The following is a 21,946-nucleotide window of genomic DNA, read 5'->3' as shown; positions in this document are numbered from 1 at the left end:
CCAGCTTGGGCGCAGTCTCCTGGTTCCGTATCTGCCTTTCTGCAACCACTACCCTCAGAGGCCTTTAAGACCCCCGTGGAGGATGCCCGCAGTCCTCAAGCTTCCCTTCTGCACTTGCAGTTACTACAGTGTGCGGGCGAGGCAGGTGGCAGCGGTAAAGCAGTTCCCGCGTGGCCGTGAGAGCTGAACCAGGCAGAGCCCAGGAGCCCCGGTTCCCAGACCCTCTGCCGACCAGCTGTCTCTGGCTTCCCTATCTGTCAGCACGCCAGTGCCAGCATCACTCAATCCAGACTTTAAGTGTCTGCACTTGAACTTGTAACAGCTGTTATGGCTCTCAGTGTTCTCCCCAGCATAGTCAGATGTGATTTTGTTTGTTTTCTTTAAATCTGACTCCCTATTGCCCAGCACCATGCCCGTTGCAAAGCAGGGGCTCAATTCGTGTTGGATGCCTGAGCGATTACAGCCCTCTGTGTGTTCCCCATTATTACATGACTATGGCCTTTCTCCTTTCACATCTATAAGGTTAAGGGGCAGGGGTTGTGTCCACAATGTTTCTACAGCCTCCGAGTGCAGCACAGTGCTGAGAACCCAGGAGTCTCAAGGAATAAGACCCATCATGTCAGTGGGTTATGCTGTGTAACAACCACACCAAAACTCAACACAGCAGCCTTTATTTAGCTCTCAAATCTGCAAGCGGGCAATTTAGCCTGGGCTCAGCTGGGTGGCTGTTTTGGTCTCAGCGAGGCTCTCTCCTGTGTCTGTGGTCAGCTCTGAGTTGGCTTTGCTGATCTTTGCTGAGCGCCCTCCCATGCCTGAGGTCTCAGCTGAGACAACTGGGCTGACGGACTCTGATCCAGGTGGGCTCCCCTCCTCCAGCAGGCCGGCCCAGGCTTTTTCTCACAGTGGACGTGGACGTCCTGAGAGAGTGGTCCCCTGAGGCCCAGGCTTGGAGACCGGTAGACCATCCCTTCCACTACATTCTATTGACCAAAGTAGGTCACAAGGTCAGTTCAAAGTCCAGATTCCAGGGGTGGGGAAAATAGACTGCACCCTCGATGGGAAAAGCTGAGTGTTACATCGTGAGAGGCGAGGATACAGAGAGGTAAGAACAATTGCGGCATTTTTGCCTTGTGTATTTCACGGTCAGTCTCCCTCCATAGAATGCCAGTTGGGCATTATAAAGATCAGAATGCACCCAGGTTGGATCACTTTAATATTTATTCGAATTTAAGTCTGATAGAAACAGGAGCTTCTAGATTTGGACAGACATTTTGGATCCCTCTGGTGCCCTCTCCCACGCCCTCTTTCTCCATTTCTTTGACGTCTTCCTGGCCAGGACATCCACATGGCGGCAGCGGGTGTTGAGGTTTTCATGATGCTCTGTCTCCTGAGAGGTGAAAATGGCATCAGTTTTCTCCTACCTGAGGGTTTTCAGAAGGCAGAACTTGAGAAAATGAGAAGCAAACTGCAAGAGAGCCTCCTGGGTCCTTGGCACGGGTGCCGAGACCTTGTTCTCCGGGATGTCTGCCTGAGTCTGAGCTAAATCTGGGTCATGGGCCTGGTTCCCAAGTGCGTCCTGCATCCTGATTTGGGGGTGGGGTGGAGGGAGAGTGTAGGGTAGATCCTGGGGCCTCTCTCCTCCTGGAAACTTCCTAGGATTCAAGCTGGGGACATCTCTCTACCCTATCACCTTGTTTGATTGCTTCCTAGCATATATTACTGGTGGAATGTATCATTTATTTGGGTGTATATTTATGGTCAGTCTCCCTCCAGAGAATGCCAGGATTTTGTTTTTTCCATTGCTAATCTCCAGCCCTCCGATGCCGAGGGACGGAGGAGTACCCTAGGCCAGATGCTGAAAGGTGAGCTGCAAGAACTGGAGCCTGGTGGAAATGACGTAAGAGGCTTCCTGGAAGATGCTGGAGCAGGTGTGACCGACAAGGGGGCCCTGTGGCCTCCCTAGCACTGGAGCTTACGCCTGCCACACCGCGGCCGGCTGGAGAACTGCTTGAAGTTTTTCTCGTAGGTGGGCAGGCTCTCTTTGAAGCAGTATGCAGATCGCTTGTCGCACTCGCAGGCCCTCAGCCCACAGAGGCAGCCGACACCAGGACCGAGGGTACATTCACCTGCAGAGAGACAGAGGGTCACTGGGGGCTCCCGGCCCACCCCCAGGGTTTGGTCCTAAGGTTGGGGAGAAACAGGTTGCTCACTGCCAGGGATCAAGGGATGAAAACAGAAAGGAAAGAGCCTGGACATCCTTTCCCTTCACTCTCAAGCCCTTCCCCGATCACACGTGGACATGCCCCGGCACTGGAGTGAGGAGAAGCCTAGAAGGAAGCAAGAGAAGCGGGGAGTGTGGGCTTCACGCAGGGTGCCCTGAGCTCGTGCACCTGGGCAGCACACAGAAGAAGGCAGCGGGACCCATTTTCTCAGAACTCATCTCCTATTTCCAACAGCTTGCTTGACATCTCACTTGGACATCTCAGGCACTTCCAACTTAAGACGCCCAAAAGGGAACACTTGATGTAAATGCTCCCTCCACCCACCAAGCCTGTCCTTCACCCACACTCTCGGCTCTGTAAATGGCACCACCTCCTACTCGAGCCAGAAAACTAGCAGCCAACCTCGATTCCTCTCTCCTTTCACTTTTCACATCCTGTCCACCAGAGAGTTCCATTGATTTCTCTATGTTTAAAATATTTCATGCTCTGCCCTCCTCTTGCCATCTTCTTGGCCACTACCCCAATCCCCGTCATCACCAGCTCTCCCCTCCCTGTTGCTGTCACCGCCGTGGGGTGGATTCCGACTCTTAGCGACCCTGTGGATGGCAGAGCAGAACCCTGCCCAGTCTTTCTGTGCCATCCTCTCACCTTCCAGAGCTATCAGACAACGCTCCGCTGCTGTTCACAGGATCTTCATGGCCAAGTCTTTGGGAAGTGGGTGGCCAGGAGTCTGTCTTAGTCTAGAAGCTCTGCTGAAACCTGTCCACCGTGGTGACCCTGCTGGTATTTGAAATCCGGGTGGCATAGCTTTCAGCATCACAGCAACATGCAGCCACCACAGTGCGACAACTGACAGGTGGGTGGTGTGGTTCCCTGACTGGGAAACGAACCCAGGCCGCAGTGGTAAGAGCACTGAATCTTAACCACAGGCCACCAGGGCTGGCTTCTCCTCCCCTAATGGGAGGAAATAAACAGGGAGCTTCTTAAACTGTAGCCTGCATTAGCTCCACTCTCCTGCTCAAAGCCCTGCTGTGCTTTCCTCCTATTTGGGGAAGACATCCCAAATCCTTGCCATGACCTGGCCCTCGCCAACCTTTCCATCCTCATTGTCCTTCAGTCTCCCTGCTCCAGGCACGCTGGCCTCTTTATGTCACATGTCTTGCCCAGGGCCTTTGCACTTGCTATTCTTTGTCTGAAACATCTTTCTGGGATCTTCACGCGGCCGGGTCCCTCCCATCCTTTGGGTCTTGGTCAAATTTCCCCTCCTCAGAGAGGCTCTGTCTGACCCCCTATCTCAAGCTGTCTCCAGTCGCTCTCCCTCACGTCCCTGTTTATTTCATTCCGAAGACTTCACAACCTGGTACTTCTCTTGTTAGTTTACTTGTTTGTGTCTGTCTCTCCTCAACAGAGCGTACGCTCTGTGAGGCTGGGACCTTGTCTGTCTTGTCATCACAGTGTCCCCAGCATACAGAACAAATGCTGGCCCATAGCGGGTGCTCGACAAACAGTCGTGAATAAACGAGTGAAGCCTCTATGGGCCTTTGGGACGTGGTGTCTGCCCTTTGACCACATCACCACTACATGGCTTTACTTAGTGGTTAGAGCTGCAGCCCTGCCTGTGTGTCTGTGTGTCCGGGTGTCTGTGTGTCCATGTGTGTTAGTGCGTGTGTGTGTGTTTGTTGGGGGTGTCTAAAGCACACCTTCCTCTTTCTAGATAACTCCATGCCAGCTCCACTCTCTTTTGAGGGTCGGCCGTCAGGAAGGGAGGCAGCCAGAGTCCCTGGTTTGTTGACCTTGGGCAAGTCAGCTTCAGGATCCTTGTTTATAAAATGGTGATAAAAATAAAAGTGTCAAGAATAAATAACAGTTTCTACATCACAGGATGGCTGTGGGGATTTTCGCAGCTGTTTACAGATGGAGCGGTGGGATGGGCCCGGCACAGAGAGTGCTCTGGAAATGCTTGTCCGTGTTAGGATGGGGCACCTCAGCCACACACACGAGGACAAAGAAGAGCCTGGCTGCGGTCTGTCTGTCTGTCTGTTTGTCCATCTCTGGAGTCCACAGTTCCCGCAGGAAGCTGTCCTCCCACAGCTCCCAGGAGACCTGATTTCTCAGGACGTGTTGACACCCACCCGACGCTTCAGCTGCCCCTCCCCGTTCACCCTCATGAAATGTGCCAGCGATGTTCACGCCTCCGGCTCTCGGCTCCTGCCGCGCCCACTGTTCCTGACGCCTGGGTCACCCTTGCCCGCGAGCTCCCTCTTCTCCATCTGTGGAAGCCCATCAAGCCCCACAGCCCCCATGAAGTCCCTCGCGGCCCCCGTCCCCGTCCTCTTCCAGGTCTCTCGCCTCAGCTCTACCCAGCATGCCCTTTGCTTCCCTCCCTGGGCAGTAAGCATGGTGTGCAGGGCCCACTTGGTCCAGCGGCTGGTCCTCTCAGGGGACAGGGCCACCTGAGTGCAGGGTCCCACCCCATTCAACCTCGCTCTCCTCCCAGAAGGGCCTGGTGCCCCGTGCTGCCACTCACCAGGCGCTGTCGCTCTGGAAACCTGAGAGGAGATGCTCTTCACCCCACCTCGGCCACCTCCTCTCCCTTCTTCTTTCTCGTCCTTCTCTTTCCGTTTATCTCTTTGTCTTCAGCTCCTCTCTTCTTCTTTTCCGTCTCAGTTCTCCAAACCCCCTCCTTGCTTTCTCTCACGTCCCTCTCCCTTTCTCGCTTTGTCTTCAGATCCTTTCCAGCGCGTGGAGTATGATTCACTTCCGACAGTCAGCTCCACTTCGCGTGGCTTACCTGGTCGCAGACCTTCTGGGACTGACCTTGAGCAGTGGTCTGTGGCTCTGGACTAGCATTTCCACAGGCATCTGGAGCCGTAGGAGGATCAAGCCTGTCACTGCCTGGAAGAAGAGGCCGCCCTAGGCCAAGAAACACCATCTACGGAAGCCATCTTTTCAAAACAAGCCTAGGTCCACATCCTGCAGCTTCCAATTTGCTAATGGGGAAACTGAGGCAGGAAGAATAGAACTGACAGCCTCAGGATATTCTTTCTCATTCCAGGAAATATATTTCCTCAAAGGAGACAAAACAAGGTCTACAATCCTGCCTACGGCTAACCCAGACCGCCTGCCAGGCCTCTCACCGTCTGCGCCCCTGGCCTCCGTCCTGGTCTCTAAGGTCTTGTTCAGTCTCAGGGCCGTAGGTACCATCTGAGCACAATGACTCTCCAGTTCTCATCCCAGCCCAGACGTGTTCCTTGACCTCTAGACTCCAACACGCTTACGTCCACTGGACTCCCCCTGGGTGTCTGACACGCCACTCAAACTCAACCTGGCTCATGCCAAGCTCTTGCTCTGTCTTCACAGTCCGCTCATCTGCCATCCGCACAAACTCAGCGGGTGACACCATTATCCATGGCTGCTCAGGCCGAGAACCTCGGGTTCAGCCTCTCCTTCCTTCACACCCCACATCAGTCCATCTGCAGGCCCTGTCAGTTTACCTCCAAACACACGCAGCCTCCGACGCTTCTCTCCATCTCCACTTCACCGCTCTGACCCAAGCTACGCCCACTTCTCCCCATTGCCCACTCACGGCTCCCTCTCTCTCCTCCCTTGCTCCGCAACTGCCCGTCACAGTGGCCAGAGTAATCTTTCTAAAGCAAAATTAATGCATATTGCTCCCTGTTTCAAATGCTCCGATGGCTTCCCCCTACAATTGAAGTAGAAGGCAAGCTCCTTACCCGGTCAGCCCAGCCCCGCGGGACCCAATGGCAGCCCCCCTCTTCCTGCCTCCTCTGCTTCTACCACGCTGGCTAAATGCCACCTCCTTCGAGAGGCCTTCCTCGGCCACCTAAAGCAGCCTTCCTTCCTTCCCCCACTGTTGTCGTTGTTTAGCTTGTCACCTTGTTTTAGATGCTTCATAGCACTTGTCACGACCCAAATGTATCTTTATTTCTGAATATTTTATGGTCTGTCTCCCTCCCCGAACACGAGACCCTTCCTGGCAGGGAGCCTGCTTTTCGTTGCAAATCTTCAGCCCAGAACACACAGCAATCGCTCCCTCGCTATTTCTACTGCCTCTACTGCACTTACACGACCTGTGGGGCAGTGAGGGGAGCCCATCCCAGGAAAAACGAAGCCAGGCTTCAGTTCCAGATCTGCCACCCGCATGCTCTAGGATCTCAGGCAAGTTGCTTCTCTCCGAGCCCGTTTCCTCAGCTTTCAAACGGGGGTAAAGATATTTGCATTGACTGTTTCCTGAGTTTTCCCATTCATTCACTCATCAAACAAACAGGTACTGGACTCCTAACATGTGCCTGGGCTTTGGCTAGGAGCTGGGGGTAGAGGTCTGAGCAAGCGGACCCCACATTGCATAGCCCCAGGGCATCCTTCCCTGTGGGCCCTGTGAGCATGAGTGCCCCCCAACGAGGCAGGCGTGCTCCCCGCTCTCACGGAACTCACATCCTAGCTGGGGAGGGAGTCGATGCAAAAGTAAACAAGTAAACAAGATACCGTCAGCTAGAGATGCTAGGAGAGAAAGAGTGAACGGTCAGTGGGTGGAGGCATTGTGAAGAACACATTCAGTACAAAAGGAGAAAGATCTTTGCAAACTGCAAATTCCACGCGTTACCATGTTCACCTTCCCCCTTTGGCAGAGGGAGAAGTCAGAGGCTCAGAGATGGAAGTGACAGTGGTACCGTTGGCTGGAACCCAGTCTCTGCCTCCCACAGCCAGGCTCCTCCCTGCACAACATATGCATGCATGTGTGGGTGGAGGGGGTGTCACCGCTGGCTGCTCTTAAAGTCCCTTGCAAATGCCAAGTGCTTATGTAAGCCCACTCAGAGGAGGGATAACAACCTCCCTGGGTGCCCAAGAATGGCCGTCCCCACCGGCCCCAGGGCTCGGGTTACAGGCCTTTCCCTGCACTGATCTCCCAGTGACATTTAGAGCCATGGACAGACCCCACTGTTTTTTTCCTTTTCTTCCCCTGCTCACCAACTTCATCCCCAGCAGCCACTGGTTGCTAGGCAACCTGGGACCAGGCTTGGGTGCAGATTTCAGAATTCGGAGGCTGGGGAGGTGGTTAACCCTTGCAGGGCAGCTCTTTGAATGGCAGGGTGACTTGGGGTTGGGGAGAGGTTTCTTCTGTCATGGGTGAATGACATTAGTTCGTGGGGATGCAAGTACAGAGCGGGTGCTTCAAAGAGATCTCTCAACAGTAAAAAAAAGAATCCCAGGGTTTTTCCATCAAATAACGGGAAAAGAAAACTGAGATGAAGAAAGACATCTCAACTTCTAACAGGAAGGGCACTAAGCCCCTGCTATGGGCCAGACCCTTTGGGCAACCCTTCCAGGACCGTCTGAGGTGTAGATCATGGTCTCCATTTTACAGAGGAGGCTAAGGCCTAGGACGGTCGTGCAGTCATCCAGCTGGAAGGCGGGAAGCTGGGATTTGGACCCAGCTCTGCCTGACTCCAAAGCATGTGCTCTCCCGGGGCCTCTTAGCAGGGCACCCAGAGCCAGAATAGAAAGATCTGGGGCACTACAGAGGAGTAAACTCCATCTGCCTTTCTCTGCCTGCCGCCTGGACCAGGGCCGAGCATCCTGACCAGCGTGCTGCAGACAGTAAACTCGCATTTGTCTGGACCCTCCGATCAAGCACATCTCCACCTCCCTCCCAACCTCCGCTGCCCCTGGGCAGGGTGGCGTGAGGCAGGAACACCAGCTCTGGGGTCAGACGACCTGAGTCCGAATCCCAGCTCTTCTTTCCCCGGCTGTGTGATCTTGGGCATCTCTCTTAACCCCTCTGAGCCTTAGGGTCCTCTCCCATAATGGGGAGAATGATACCCACCTCCAAGGTTTACCACGGGGGTTCAAGGTGCGTGTGTAAAGCATCTGTCACAGATGCTCAGCAACCGCAGCTGTTGCTGCTACACCTATTTTATGGATGAAGAAACTGAGGCCCGGAACACCCAGGCCAGGCAGGGTGTTCCAGAGCACTGGAAAGGCTCAAGACGCATGTGTTTTAATCTTGCCTGTTACTTGGATCAAACCCTTGCCCTCTCTGGCCTTAGTCTCCTCATCGCTACAATGAGGGGTTGGGCTGGATGGTCTCTAAGGGCGCTTTCAGCTCTGGAGAATGCCAAGGGAGCCGGGCCTGAGGCTGCTTCTTCTGTGCCCCTGGCCCCTGGCCCAGTGCTAGCCTTGGATGGGCACCCAAGGGACACTCAGTCAATACTGGGCAAGTGGACGGACATGCGCTGGTCTCCCTTGAGGTCTCAGCACATAGCAGCAGCAGACCCAGGATGAGAACCCAGGTCACCTAGCTCCCAGCCCTACTCCTGGGAGCAGGGGCTCTGCAAGGCAGGGGCGGGTACTCACTGGCTGGGTCAGCTGAGGAGGGGGCTGCTGATGTCCTGGCGGTGATGGGGAAGTGTCTCCCATGCTACCTTCCTCAGCGGGGCTCTGGACTCTGGGAGCCCCGGTCAAGCTTCAGGAGCAAGGGGCTGCTGCTGCTTGGCAGGGAGCAGCATCTGCAGAAAGCACCGCCCAGGCCGCGAACCTTCTAGTCCAGCTTCCAGCCCTTGCCGGCACCTCTTGCATGTGCTGAGGTGAGGTTGTTTCCGTGTGTCACCTCCCAGGGCTCCAGGCTCTGCCCCAGGTCCCCCTCCTCCACCTCCTCCACCTTCTGGGGTCCTGGGCAGTGGCTCTGGTCCCCACATGGAGAGTGAAGAAGGCCAATAAAGAAGCTGCTCCAGGCGCAGAGTGGTGAGGCCAGCCCTCGTGAGCACAGCCAGCCCGCAGGAGCTGAGGGCAGAGGCTTGGTCTGAGCCCCGGACCGCAGTGCGGGAAGCCCCGTGGCACCTACTGACACTCCATTTCCTTCCTCAGAGCACTCTTCCCTTCTTCCTTGGCCCCTGCACTTTTGGGGGGCGTCAGAGGAAAGAACTCCTTGAGTATGTTTTCTCTAAAAGTGATGCCTTTTCAACCATGTTAAGGTAACACCTGACATGACAGATGTTAAGATGAAGACAAAAAGAGGGGAAAAGACACCACGTGAAAGCGAGGGCACGAGTCAGGCTGAGAAGAGTTGGGGGTACCTTTGTTGCATGCCCCCTCCCTCACCAACCAACAGCCACACTGCCCCGTGCCCCCCTCCCTGCCCCCACGGTGCAGCTGAAGGGGTGGGAGGAGGTGGTCAGCACCTCGGTCCCTGGCCTCTGGAAGGCATCTTATGCATAAGGAAACAATACTTCGGGGACCACCTCCTCTAGTGCCTCCTCCCCCGCCCCGCCTCTCGGCCCTGATCCCTGCCCATCTCCTGGACGTGGCCTTGGGGCCTCACAGAAGACACTTCGCTTTAGGCCTGAGGCTGGTCACAGCCAGAGAGTCCAACACAGGAAGTCTCCTTGAGCTCACACGGAGAAAAGGGGGCTCTCTCCCCGTTGACAGGGTACCTAGCCATGGGGCTGTGGAGGCCCAGACGCAGAGCTGGGGCTGGCCCTCCTCTTGCAGGGGCCCGAGTCCTCAGGCCACCATATTTCAGGTCTCACCATGGGGACCAGCGAGACTGCACAGTCCTAACTCTTGGGGGGTCTTGGTGTATCGTGAGCTGGAGCCCCGGGTGGGGCTCGCTGGGGAGACCTGGGGTCTGAGTGCTGAGCACCCATGATAAGGGGGGAGATGAGGGGACGGGAGATGGTTCCCGACCCCGCAAGGAGACAGATGAACCCTAAGACACACTCCCAGCTGTGAACAAATACAGCCGGGGGAAAGTGGTTTATGCAACTCCACCAGGCCAGACAAGAGGTGAGACGCACGCTCTAAGGGCATTCAAATCACTGGCTCCACTGGAATGAATGGCATTCACAAGACAGCTACGACCCAGCGCCTTCCAATGTGCTTGTCCCGCCCCCCCAGCCCAGCAGCCCAGAACAGGTGCCGGGATACTGGGGGCCACTCCCCACGTGCTGGACACTCAGTCCTTGCCTGCCGTGTCCTTTGCGCTCCTCCTTGCATGGCCTCGATGCCATGTGACTTGCCTTCCAGGGCGCCTCCTATTCACTTTTGTGTCCCCTCCGGCACCTATCACAGTGCCTGGCATGCAGTCCCCTTCACAAATGTTTGTTCAACTGAAAGACAGCCGAGCTGCTTTGTTAACACATGACAGACATAAGGAGGAACGTTCTCAACAGCAACAGTTGCCAAGCGAACCTGCAAAATTCAACATAATCTCAAGTCAACAGCTATTTATTGAACACCTACTATACGCCAGACTCCGTGCTCCCAGAAGGTGCTGGAGATACAGCTGTAGACAGGGGAGAGCCGAGGGAGACCAAGCAAGGACTCTCAGGAAGCTCTGATCCTTGGAAGTGGCCCATTCCATCCCAATGCACACGGAAAAATCTCATTCCCTAAAAGTTCTCTGGGTCCACGGGGAGGCAGACATGAAGGAAAGGCTCAGGTTCAGAGCCGTTTCTCCGCAGAGAAGGCTACTCACAGGCCACGGTCCCATTGACGAGGTGGAACTGGTAGGTGTTCAGCACCGGCTGGCAGCCCAGCTGCTTCAGCTTCTCATAGCAGCAGTCATGCGCCAGGCAGCACCTGGCGGCCAGAGCAGAGGGAGACAGTGCACACCTGGGGGCGGGCCCCTGGGGAATAAGCTGGAGGACCACAGGTGAGAACCAGAAAGGACTCACCTGCCTCCTCCCCTGGGCGAGAAGGCACTGCAGGTAGGGAGGTAAATTCCTGATCATATTAAAAATAACAAAAACAACCACTAACATGGAATGAGCCCTTTCTGGGACCTCCTGCCACCCTGTTAGCTCCTCGCAGCAACTCTGCAAAGTGCAATCATTGTCTCCATTTTCTAGGGGCGGCCACTAGATTCAGAGAGCTGAATTTCCGCAAATTATCTATACAGCTGGAAAATGATAGACTCAGGACTCAAACCTAGGTCCATGTGACTCAGGCATTCACTTAATGACTTTTTACTGAGTACCTACTATGTGCCAGGCTCTGTGATAATTTCTCAGGAGACAACTGTCAGCAAAAACATACAGAATCCTTCAGTCCTCGCTCTCATGGCACTCAGAGTCGGCCGGGGTCGGGAAGAGGGAACATGCAAGGAGAGAAAACAGCTGGGGAACAGCCTCAGCTCATTTCCTAAACCAGCACTCCAGGGCCAGGCGTGCAGAGACCTGCGACTGGATTCTAAGACAGAAAAAGAAAACATCTTCCTCTCTCCCCATCTCCATCTGCAAGCGGGCTCTTTGCTGACTGTCGGCTTTGGCTAAAAGTGTCAAAATTCTCAGCAGGCTTTGGAGTTAGAAGGACAGGCACAGAGCATCAAAGGGCCCAGACTTTGAAACAGGCAAATTCTTGTTCGAATCCTGACTCTGCCACTCAGGTGCTGTGTGTTTGGGGCTTTGCCACTTTGGTTTCGTGGGTCCTCATCATTGTCACCAGTGAAATGGGGATGGTAACACTGCCTCGGCCATTTGCTGCGAGGATTAAGTTAGGCCCTTTGTGCAAATTCTGGTGCTCGACACATGATGGGCATTTCATCAGTTCCCCTCCAGGGCTCCGGGGTCCTTCCAGCTGGAACACTCCACCGTCTCATGAGCCCAACCCAGAGGAATCCAGCTCCAGGAGTGGGCACATATTTATCCACACTAGATTTAGAGTGGCAAGGAACATTTTGCTTCTGATTTCTCCAGATGAAACAACATGCCAACTACCCTGTGTGTTCTTCCCCTGGCCAGATTACACCAAGCTCCACTTTTTCTAGAAACTCCCTCCCCCTCCCTCATCCTCAGGAGGAGGCCTGGCAGCCGAGTCTGTGCTAGGTGACCTCACCCAGACGGACAACTTTTCCAAAGTGAGCCCCTTGGATTCTTTCTCCCGGAATTCGGAATCAGGACTGGGAGACAGCGAGTCAGCCTTGCTGCGCCTATATTCCTAAAGAATGGGGAATTGAGAGGACCATGTTTGCCATGAGGACCGACGACTGAAAACGTTTCTAGAGCTCTGAGCAGGACTGACTACATAATTTGCACCGCCTCGTGCAAAGTGAGAATGCAGGGCTCCTTTGTTCAAACATTATTAAGAATTTCAGGATGGTGACAGCAGAGCAGTCAACCACGTGTGGGACCTTAGGAATCCCAGCTCTGCAACTGCACCGGCCACATATAAGGGAGGCCAGCCCAGGCCCAGGGGTCCTCAAGCCCCTCCTCCCACTCCCATTCAGTTTTTTTTCTTACACTCACCTGAATTGGTTTGTTACTTGCCATGCAAGAGTCCCAATCTGTCGCTCTCACTTCAAGCATGGATTTCAACACGAATCAAATGACAGGAGGCCTTGGAGCCTCTGCACTCACCTGTCAGTGTCGTCCACGGGGGTCCCTTTGCCCCCAAGCCCACAGTAGCAGCCATATCCGTAATATGAGAAGAAGGCACTCCGCCCTGTGATGTGTTTGACCATCCTTTGAAATTGCCAGAAGCTGCTGTGGGTGGGGGCGATCACTGCCAACAAGAAAATAAGGAAGAAGGAAAGACCCAATGAGAACCATGACACCTTGGCATCCCCTGACCAGAGGGCTCTGCATTCGGGCCCATCAGGAACCGCCCCCCCCCCCCCCCAAACGGCTCATGGGCACGGCTGGGATCATCAGCCTCCTTAATGGAAAACAGAATCGGATCTACAGCATCACACAGCTGGCTTCTTGCTAGCCCAGGATGAGAACCCAGTTTCCATGATGTTCAGGGCAACAGTCTACTGTCAACTACAGTCTTCCCCTCAAAAGGAAAAAAACAGAGGGCCGGCCTCATGTCTGAGTGCTTAAGTTCACACGCCCTGCTTCGGCGGCCCAGGGTTTCACCGTTTCGGATCCTGGGCCCGGACACGGCACTGCTTGTCAGGCCACGCTGAGGTGGCGTCCCACATAGCACAAACAGAAGGACCTACAGCTAGAATATCCAAATATGTGCTGGGGTGCTTTGGGGAGAAGGAAAAAAAAAGATTTGCAACAGATGTTAGCTCAGGTGCCAATCTTTAAGAAAAACAAACAAACGAACACCATCTTAGGCAGAAACACCCCAGGTCTGATGAGAAAGTTTAACGGGAAAAGTTCAAAGCAGAAATGCCAGTCCTTACAGATATAATGGGGCATTTACAATCTCTCTGGAGAAACAAAATACTTAAGGGGCAGAAAAGATGCCCTGAGTCCATTTTTTTAAATGGCAAATATACATGGACCCAGCAATTTTTACTTCTACAAAATGCTTATGCAAGTGGGGAGAAAAAATATATATGAGGATGTTTGCTGCAGCTTACTTGTCATATCAAAAAACTGGAAACTACCCACACATCCACTGACAGGAGGATAATAAGTAAATGATGTCTTAAAAACATATCTTTTAATAGCACTATCTCTAGGCAATGGGCTTAGGGAAGTAGGTGGAGAAAATAACAGGCAGCATTTATTTTATAAACTTTAATGCAATTTGATTTTTTTCTATACTGAGCGTGTATTACTTTTCTATTAAATGTTCGAAATGTGTATGTGCGAAGGCCTAGGGGCATGTATATAAACTCTGCAGAATGGCCACATCTGGGTGTGGGCAAAAGATTGGGGTCTGCAGGGGCTGGCCACGTAGCCGAGGGGTTAGGTTCGCGCGCTCCGCTGCAGGCAGCCCAGTGTTTCGTTAGTTCGAATCCTGGGCGCGGACATGGCACTGCTCATCAGGCCACGCTGAAGCAGCGTCCCACATGCCACAGCTAGAAGAACCCACAATGAAGAATACACAACTATGTACCGGGGGGCTTTGGGGAGAAAAAGGAAAAAATAAAAAAAATCTTTAAAAAAAAAAAAGATTGGGGTCTGCGAAGGACTCTATAGTCACTTATTTGACTTTTTAATTACAAGCATATATATTTTGCAATAAAAATAAAATAAAAACATGAACTTGAAGAAGAAAACCAGAGACAGAAGGTTTGGGGAAATTTTCCCAGGAGCATTCTCATCTCACACGGTGGTTCTGGATGCCTTGTCGTCACAAAGCACCGCAGAGGGGGCCGCAGCCCAGCAGTGGTCACTGCTGCCTGAGCAGCCCCTGGAAAAAAAGTCAGGCACTGATTTTCAGGGCACATTGTGGGGGCTGCAGAGGCGGCTCTCCCGCCTACAGGTCCCCCCACACTATGATCGTGAAAACTTGAAGTCTACCACTGACTAAGGGAAAATAGGAACCCCATTTTTGACATTTTGACTTAGGGACCTAAAATTATTTCTACGCAGCCGAAACAGACAGAAAAATGCATTTAGACAAATCTCTACTCAACTAATAAAACCAGAGTCAAAGAGTTTCCCAACAGACCCAATACTGTTTCCTAGTAAGTTCTCTTTCACTTTGCAGAGGTCTGTAATCTGATCTCCTGGTAGCAATGACTTATAATTACCAATTATTCCATAAGTCACCGTGAGAACGTCTGTCTCTTAAGAATTAATCGTTCCTCAATTAGCTAGATATATGCCTGCGTTTCAATTCTAGAATCCACATGACTTTAAATAAAGGCAACCAGCATCCAAAGGACCAAAAAGACTCCGGAAGGGGCTGCGTGCGGTAAAACGGCAGTCAAATGCCCCCTTTCTAAGCAAACGGTGAGTAACCTTCGATTTTCCAAAAGTTCTGTGAGCTCCCAAGACTTCGAATCAGCCTATTTTGCAGAAGAAACAGAAGCAGCAGGACTCGTGGGGGCCTGCTCCACTTCTGATTCTCTTTTCAGTGACCCATGATTTTCCCTCACCCCATGCCGCCTCAGGAGGGGCTGCCCCAGACACCGGCACCCAGATGGGAGGAGGGCACCCTGGAGCTCTCCCGGCTGCTTGCCACTTACAGCAGGAGGCGAAGATCACGAGAACGCCAATGATCTTCATTCCCGAGGAGACCACGGGGCCAAGGTGCCAGGATCACCCCTTCCTCTGCTCTGGAGGGGTCTGCCAGTTGAACTCCTGTTTGGGGAGGAAATGACCAAAATGAGGCAAGGCCGTGTGGATGCAAAGCCCCCACCACAATGCAGGCCTTCCAAAGCCCCCCGTGGAGGGCTCAGAGCAAAGAGAGCTTTCTCAAACTAATTGTCTCTGAATATGATACCCCGTCTGGTATTTAGACCTCAATATAAAGATAAAAAGGGCTCAATAGCTGGAAAAGTGCAAGTGGTTTTTTTTTCTTAAATTTCTTTCTTTGGCAACACTATCCCTTCACCTTTTTTTTCTTTTGAGGAGTCAGTATTCCCCCGGTTCCCAAGTTTAAAGGCGTATACCGTCAAGTGTCGCTTAACGACGAGGATATGTTCTGAGAAATGCATCGTTAGGCAATTTCATCGTTGTGGGAACACCACAGAGTGTACTTACACACAACTAGACGGTATAGCCTACTGCACACCTGTACTAATCTCACGGACCGCAGTTGTAGATGCGGCCTGTTGTTGACTGAAATGTCGTTATGCAGCACGTGACTGCGTAGGGTTCATCATGGAGATCCAGCACAGGAAAGCCCAGCCCCATTTGCACGTCGGTCCTCGTGTTTTCCTTCCTTGATGCCCAGGTGTCTTGTTCATAAACCTAGCCCCTCTGAACCTCCGTTTCCTCTCCCATGAAGTGAGACTAAAATTACCCACCAGTAATTTCAAACATTTAATAAGAAATTGCTATACACCAAGTGCTGTTTTCTTTAAGGGCTTCACGGGTATTACACCATTGAATCCTCACAATAACTCAAGAAGCTCTATAATCATTTTAGAGGTGGAGAAACTGAGGCCCGGAGAGTTTGGACAACTTCCTCACGCTCACGTAGCGCCCTACTGCACAGACTTGGGGGACCAAGTGAAACCACACAAGTAAACGGCTTTGTACTATAATTGCTGGAACAGGCAGACACACCCTTCTGATTGCCGTTAGCAACGGCAGTGGTAGCCGTATTCGGCACAGTTCCCACAGGAGGACAGAGGAGAACGTGGGCTCCGGGTCCCACGTCACTGGGCGGGGGCCCCACGGGTCAGTCAACAGCTCTCTTCAAATACAAGTGGTCTTTATGCGCCCATCATACATCAGACTAAATCTGATAACTCAGGACTTGGAGTGTGAACAATGGCTCATTTGAGCCTAGAGGATTTGGCAGGTGCAGAGCTCCAGCTAGATTTACACTCTGCAGAATGAGCCTCCTGCCGCAGAGCCCTGGAGAGTTCATCAGACACCTTTGCTCTTTTTTTGCCCTCTTTGGCAAAATTCTGGTGGATGCTGAGCTTCTGGGCCCTGACCAGGCCTGGTCCCAGCCAGCCTTCATTTCAAATGCTGCGCGAGATGTTTCTAAATTAGGTTCCATCTCTACAGGCTGGCTTCCTTTTTCTCTTTTGAGTCTGAAAAAATAAGCGTGTGACGGTTTAGTCCATGAAGAAGGGACGCACATCTTTCAAACTGGCAGGTGAAGACACTTTGGAGACAAACAAAGGGACCCAGGTGCGTTACCGGTAATGAAATTTTACGGGCTCTTATTAAGGACCAACTCTCCGCTCATCCAATGAGACAAGATTCTGGCCCAAGGAGGGCTTCCGAGCTGCTGGAGAGACGAAATGGGTCAACAGAAAACGTGGATCACGAGCCCCATGCGGGCAGAAGTTCTACGTTTGGTTTTCCATTGTTTCTGGAATGCTTAGCACGGTGCCTTGCAGCTCCCCTCTCCAGGGCTGGAATATCAGCTGCTCCTGGGAGTTGCCTCTGCTCCACGGAACAGTCTAGTCAAAGGTTATGACCCCTCCTGGTGAGGAGGGGAGGAGTAGCCAATGCCTGGCTGAGGCGAAGATTTAAGGCGCAATCCCTGCTCTCCTTCAGGACAGCTCTGAAAGGCCATCCCAGCCCCAGAGCTCCCTGGAGGACCAGCTGAGGCCTCAGCAACTGCTTCTGTGTGTCAGCTTCTCCCTCTGAGTGTCAGCTTCTCCCTCTGTGGGTCAGCTTCTCCCTCTGAGTGTCAGTTTCTCTGAGTGTCAGCTTCTCCCTCTGAGTGTCAGTTTCTGCCTCTGTGTGTCAGCTTCTCCCTCTGTAGGTCAGCTTCTCCCTCTGAGTGTCAGTTTCTCTGAGCGTCAGTTTCTCTGAGCGTCAGTTTCTCTGAGAGTTAGCTTCTCCCTCTGACTGTCAGTTTCTCTGAGCATCAGTTTCTCTGTGTGTCAGCTTCTCCCTCTGTGGGTCATCTTCTTCCTCCCCTCAATCTTGCCTTCCTTACTTCCTGACAGGTGTCTCTCCTGGAAGCTTCCCGGCAATATACTTCTTTGTCTCAGAGTCCGTGTCCAGGAAGGACAATTTAAGCCCGGGTAGCGATGAGCATTACTCTAGTCGTTGTGTAAATAAATGCCTTTGAGCTCAGTGGAAGGAGCAGTGAACTCACCTCCAAAAGGATGCAGCGTTTGTGGGGGCCTTGAACCTTAAATTCGTGTTCTGCTCCTATTTACTCCTCGCTCCCACCTCACCACAACAACACCCTACCAGGTGGGGACTATCACTTTCTCATTTGAGAGTTGAGAAACCAAGGCTCAGAGAGGAGAAGTGACTTGAAAAAGATCCACACAGCTACCAAGTGGCAGGGCCAGGACTCAACCTCGGGCACCTAACTGCAGATCCAGTGCTCTCTGCACCACGCCAGGCTCCCTTCCTGGACCTCTTGTCCGTGTGGCATTTTGAAGGTTGCAGAGCACTTTCACAGACACTGACCTTCACGGCTATGAGTTAGGTGAGATGAACATGGTTCTCTCCACTTGACTACCATTTGTGGGTGCTCTGGATTGTGCTCAACCAAAACCGAGAGCACAGAGATATGATGAGGGGTGAGAACGTGGTAGAGACGGGGGCATGGACTCCCCTAAACCAGCAAGTTGGCAGGTCCCTAAGATGCCCTCTCAGACTCATCAATCCATCTTATGTAGACAGTGAGGAATCACTGGTTGGCTTTTTTCCTGTAGACAAAATAAGGAGGAAAGAGCCTGCAAGATCCGTAGGCCACAGGTCAATTTATTTTGTCCACCTAGCATCTATCTAGCACAAACTAGTACTGATGATGATGGTGGGTAACACTCGTTCACACTTATTTTATATCTTGCACAGTTTCTGAGCATTTTACATACATTTACTCATTAAGTCCTTACATCCCCCAGCTAGATAGACATTATCCTTAATTTACAGAGAAGGAAACTAGGCACAGAGAGACAGGCAGTACATAAAGGTTTGAGGAATGAATGAATGAATGATCAGAGTCCTATCATGCTTCAAGTTACAGAAATAAAAACAAAAATTACAACCTACTGAGAACCAGCACAGGGCTAAGCACGGCACATGGGTTATCTCCTTGAATCTTCTTTCAGTACTCTCAGCGAGGCGTAGATGATCAACCCCAGTTTACGGATGAGGGAACAGAGGCCGGCAGAAGTTAGTACTTTTCTCTGCACATTGACAGAGACAGGACTTAACCCAGGTGTGTCTGACCACAAAGGCAGCACCCAAACCCCTTGGCAGTCCTCCTGCTCACCTGTGGGTGGTGAGCCAAGCACTGTTCTTATCCAAAACACAGCTGAGAAACACAACCAAAAACCGAGCATGCAAGCAGACACCACAGCATCTTCTTTTAGACGCAATTCTAATGAGGCATCAGCCTCTTTTTCTCAGACCCAGAAGATGAACAGGAGTGAAGCTAGAGTGGCTGCTCGTAGTAGGAAGGCAAAGGGGAGGGAGCAATGATTAAAACGAGAACTGATCAAGCTTACAAGCCCTGGGGCCGTTGAGTGTAGGGGCAGAGAGCTCCAGCCACGGCACCAGCCCTGCATCTGGAGCACAGTTATTGACTTCCAGTGACCAAGAAAATGTTGCATTGTGCAAGAGATTGCAAAGGTGGAGAGCAAATAACTCCGGATCTATATTAGAGAAGAGGGTTGCAGTAGAGCTCCATCACTTCCTGGCAGAGCCGTTTATGCTCCCCGAGCCTTAGCTTCTTCATCTGTGAGGTGGAGACAATGACCCTGGCCCCCTACGGATCACAGGCAAGACTCAACAAGCTCCTGAAGGCGAAAGCACTTGGTCAACAGTAGCCAAGGTGAGTTGTGGTGTTTGATATGTTCTGCTTAAGAAGACTGGGCAGTAGGCAATATAGTTTGGATATTTTCTCACAAAATGGGGAAAATAATAAATAAAAAACTAACTGTGGTACTTCAAGGGGTAAGTTTCATTATCCAGAATCTTCCCTCTTGCAGGTCCCCTCGGGACGCTGATCCACCAGGAGGCACGACTAACTGTGCCAGCCTCTTGGCCTCTCTGCCAGAGTATCCATCCAGTCGACCTTCCGCTTGAAGGTTATCCATCATCTCAATCAACATGTCTAATGGGATCGAGGACAGACAGAGGAGGACACTGGGTATAGACTCCAAAATCTAGAAGTCACTAGTTCAAAAAGAGGCCAAATGCTCTTTGGGGACAAGCTGCTAAGAAGCTGACGCTTCTGCCTTCAGCCCGGGCTGGGGGGAGGTCATTTAGACTTCAAGCCAGAAATCCTCGTGGGGTCACCAACGGCAGCTTTGCTGGATCTCTCAGTAGAAAAGCCAGCTGTGGAATCAGCATCACCATCATCATAATTTAATTCTCATTTACTGAGCACCTACCACGAAGCAGGCACTGTGTGGGCAAAGCAGGAGACTCAGACACAGGCAAGTTCCCGCCCACAAGGAGACGGAAACAGGATGAGGATGAGTGTTAACCTTCACCAATCCTTTACCATGTGCCAGGCACTGTGCTAAGACCTTGACATGTTATCTCATTTCTCCCTCACAACAATCCTATTCTTATCATCTCCATTCTACAGATGTGGAAACTGAGGTTCAGAGAAGTTAAATCAGTTACCCAAGGTCCTCGGCTAGCAAGTGGCGGAGCCGGGATTCCAACTCAAGCCTTGACTCCAGAGGCCATGGCTGCAACCCCTATGACCTGTGCAGCAGGCAGGTACAGATAAAGTCCCATGTAGGAATGCCGAGTGCGGACAGGGGTCTGGGATACAGGGTGGGCTTTGGAATCAGCCGGGTGGGGTTCTAAAACTGCTCTACCACTCAGTAATTTGGGGGGCCCTGAGGTTCAGTTGCTTTCTTGGGACTGTTCTACTGGACCCAAAGGAACCAGGAAAAGCACATGAGTTTTGGGGGTACAGGGAGGGGCTGGTCAGAAACGGCCTTCATGAAAGAGATGACTTTTAAGATGGGCCTTGAAGGATCAGTAAGTTTGGATTAATTTCAAGGAAGGGAGCAGGGTGGGGCAGGAATGAGCAAAGACCCTGGAGATGGAAAAGCTGAGGGCCCATTTGGGGAACAAGGTGACTGATGCCCAGGGAGAGAGCTGGGGAGCAGAGGGAACCATGGCCGGAAAGGAGGGTGAGTCCACATCTAAGCTGGCAGAGCAGTGACCTCTGGCCACGTTTACTAAGAATCCACTGCGCGTGTGTGCCAGAGACCGGGCATTATCGGGTTCCTCCTGTGAAGACACCCTCTCTAAGGAGGGACAAGGACAGCAGAGTCAGCTGTCTCTTTAAGGAGCAGGTGGGCACAGCAATTGACTGGCCAGCTTCCTTTCCTTCCCTCCAGCCGCCCCCGGGACTGTGCATTACGTGGCACCGGAGAGCAAAAGGCACATACTGCGGAATATTCAACAGGCCTCAGGCATAAGTACCATTTCACTGCATGCCCATGTGGGGACACACACACACATACACACACACACACACACAAAGGGGATGAGAAGCCAATTTGATTTTCCAGAAGATTGCATAATTCTTAGGTGATATTAAAATAGCTGATGAAGAATCCACTTTCATCTTTTTTGGGTGGGCGTTGAAAGGCTGAAGTGCATTGCTTAGATATTTCTGACAGAATCATTTACAAGAAATAAGCCACCAGCACCGAGCTGCAAAACCATCAGATCCTCAAACCGCCAGCTCCTGCACCTTCCTGGGGCCTCAGATGCCTCCTTGGACATCGAGGGTAGGCGAGGAGGCCACCCAGCATGAGGCCTGCCCAGCCCAGGCCCTCGCCAGCAGCTCCCACGCATCAGGGGCTTCCTTCCTGAGATGGGCAGAAACAACACCATTGAAAGGATTCTCTCCTTTCCAGGCCCCAAAGAACTTTCTGCCGTTGCCAATCACTTGGCACATAATCACGTCCAGCCCGTGCCTGCTCTTCCACCCTTGGCTCAAATGTATTGAAAATACTCTGATTTGTAACCCTCTATGGGTATGAGATGTGTTTTCTCAACCAACTGTGAACATCTCATAGGAGGGTCAGAGTTGTGCTCTGTCGCAATCCTGTGTCCATGCGTCTGAGACAGACAAGACAGCAAATAGTTTGCCACAATTCCAGGTAATGAATCCTAATTCTTTCCTCTGATAATATGGCTCTTGAATGTCTACTAACATTACCTTTCAATAACACAGTCACTAAATTATTCATCTGCATATTCCAAGAATCTAGAACAGCGCCTGGCAGACAATAGTCCAGTTAGGACTCCTGAAGCCACCTTAATTCCATTTTGCAAGAAAGTGTTCATCCATTAAGTTGGGATCTGAAGGGCAAGTGGGCATTTGGCAAAGGAAGGAGAGGAGGAGTTGGGGAGGGTGAAGAAGAATCTTCTAGGCAAAGGTGACAGCAGGAGCAA

At 52.1% G+C, this 21,946-nt stretch overlaps 1 protein-coding gene across 16 annotated transcripts in view; it reads right to left on the bottom strand.

Annotated features, from left to right (window-relative positions):
* Positions 1-1,200: 1,200 nt before the first annotated feature.
* Positions 1,201-21,946, bottom strand: part of PLA2G2C (phospholipase A2 group IIC) — a 70,048-nt gene continuing 49,302 nt past the window's right edge. For 3 of the 16 annotated variants that reach the window (XM_070252104.1, XM_070252100.1, XM_070252102.1), the window contains exons 2-6: positions 15,112-15,226; positions 12,596-12,740; positions 12,075-12,176; positions 10,717-10,820; positions 1,815-2,126 (exon numbers count right to left, since the gene is read on the bottom strand). In XM_070252104.1, coding sequence (XP_070108205.1) covers positions 1,960-2,126; positions 10,717-10,820; positions 12,075-12,176; positions 12,596-12,740; positions 15,112-15,151 — 558 coding nt within the window. In that variant the 5' untranslated portion in view covers positions 15,152-15,226 and the 3' untranslated portion in view covers positions 1,815-1,959. Of the gene's footprint in view, positions 1,388-1,814; positions 2,127-10,258; positions 10,431-10,716; positions 10,821-12,074; positions 12,177-12,595; positions 12,741-15,111; positions 15,227-17,977; positions 18,000-18,561; positions 18,703-18,788; positions 18,960-21,946 lie in introns of those variants that run through there. The other 13 variants (XR_011432779.1, XR_011432782.1, XM_070252092.1 and 10 more) reach the window with 9 other exon arrangements.

The sequence above is a fragment of the Equus caballus genome, chromosome 2 (genome assembly GCF_041296265.1).
Source record: "Equus caballus isolate H_3958 breed thoroughbred chromosome 2, TB-T2T, whole genome shotgun sequence".
Lineage (NCBI taxonomy): Eukaryota > Metazoa > Chordata > Mammalia > Perissodactyla > Equidae > Equus > Equus caballus.
This window is presented reverse-complemented; position numbering and strand designations above follow the sequence as displayed.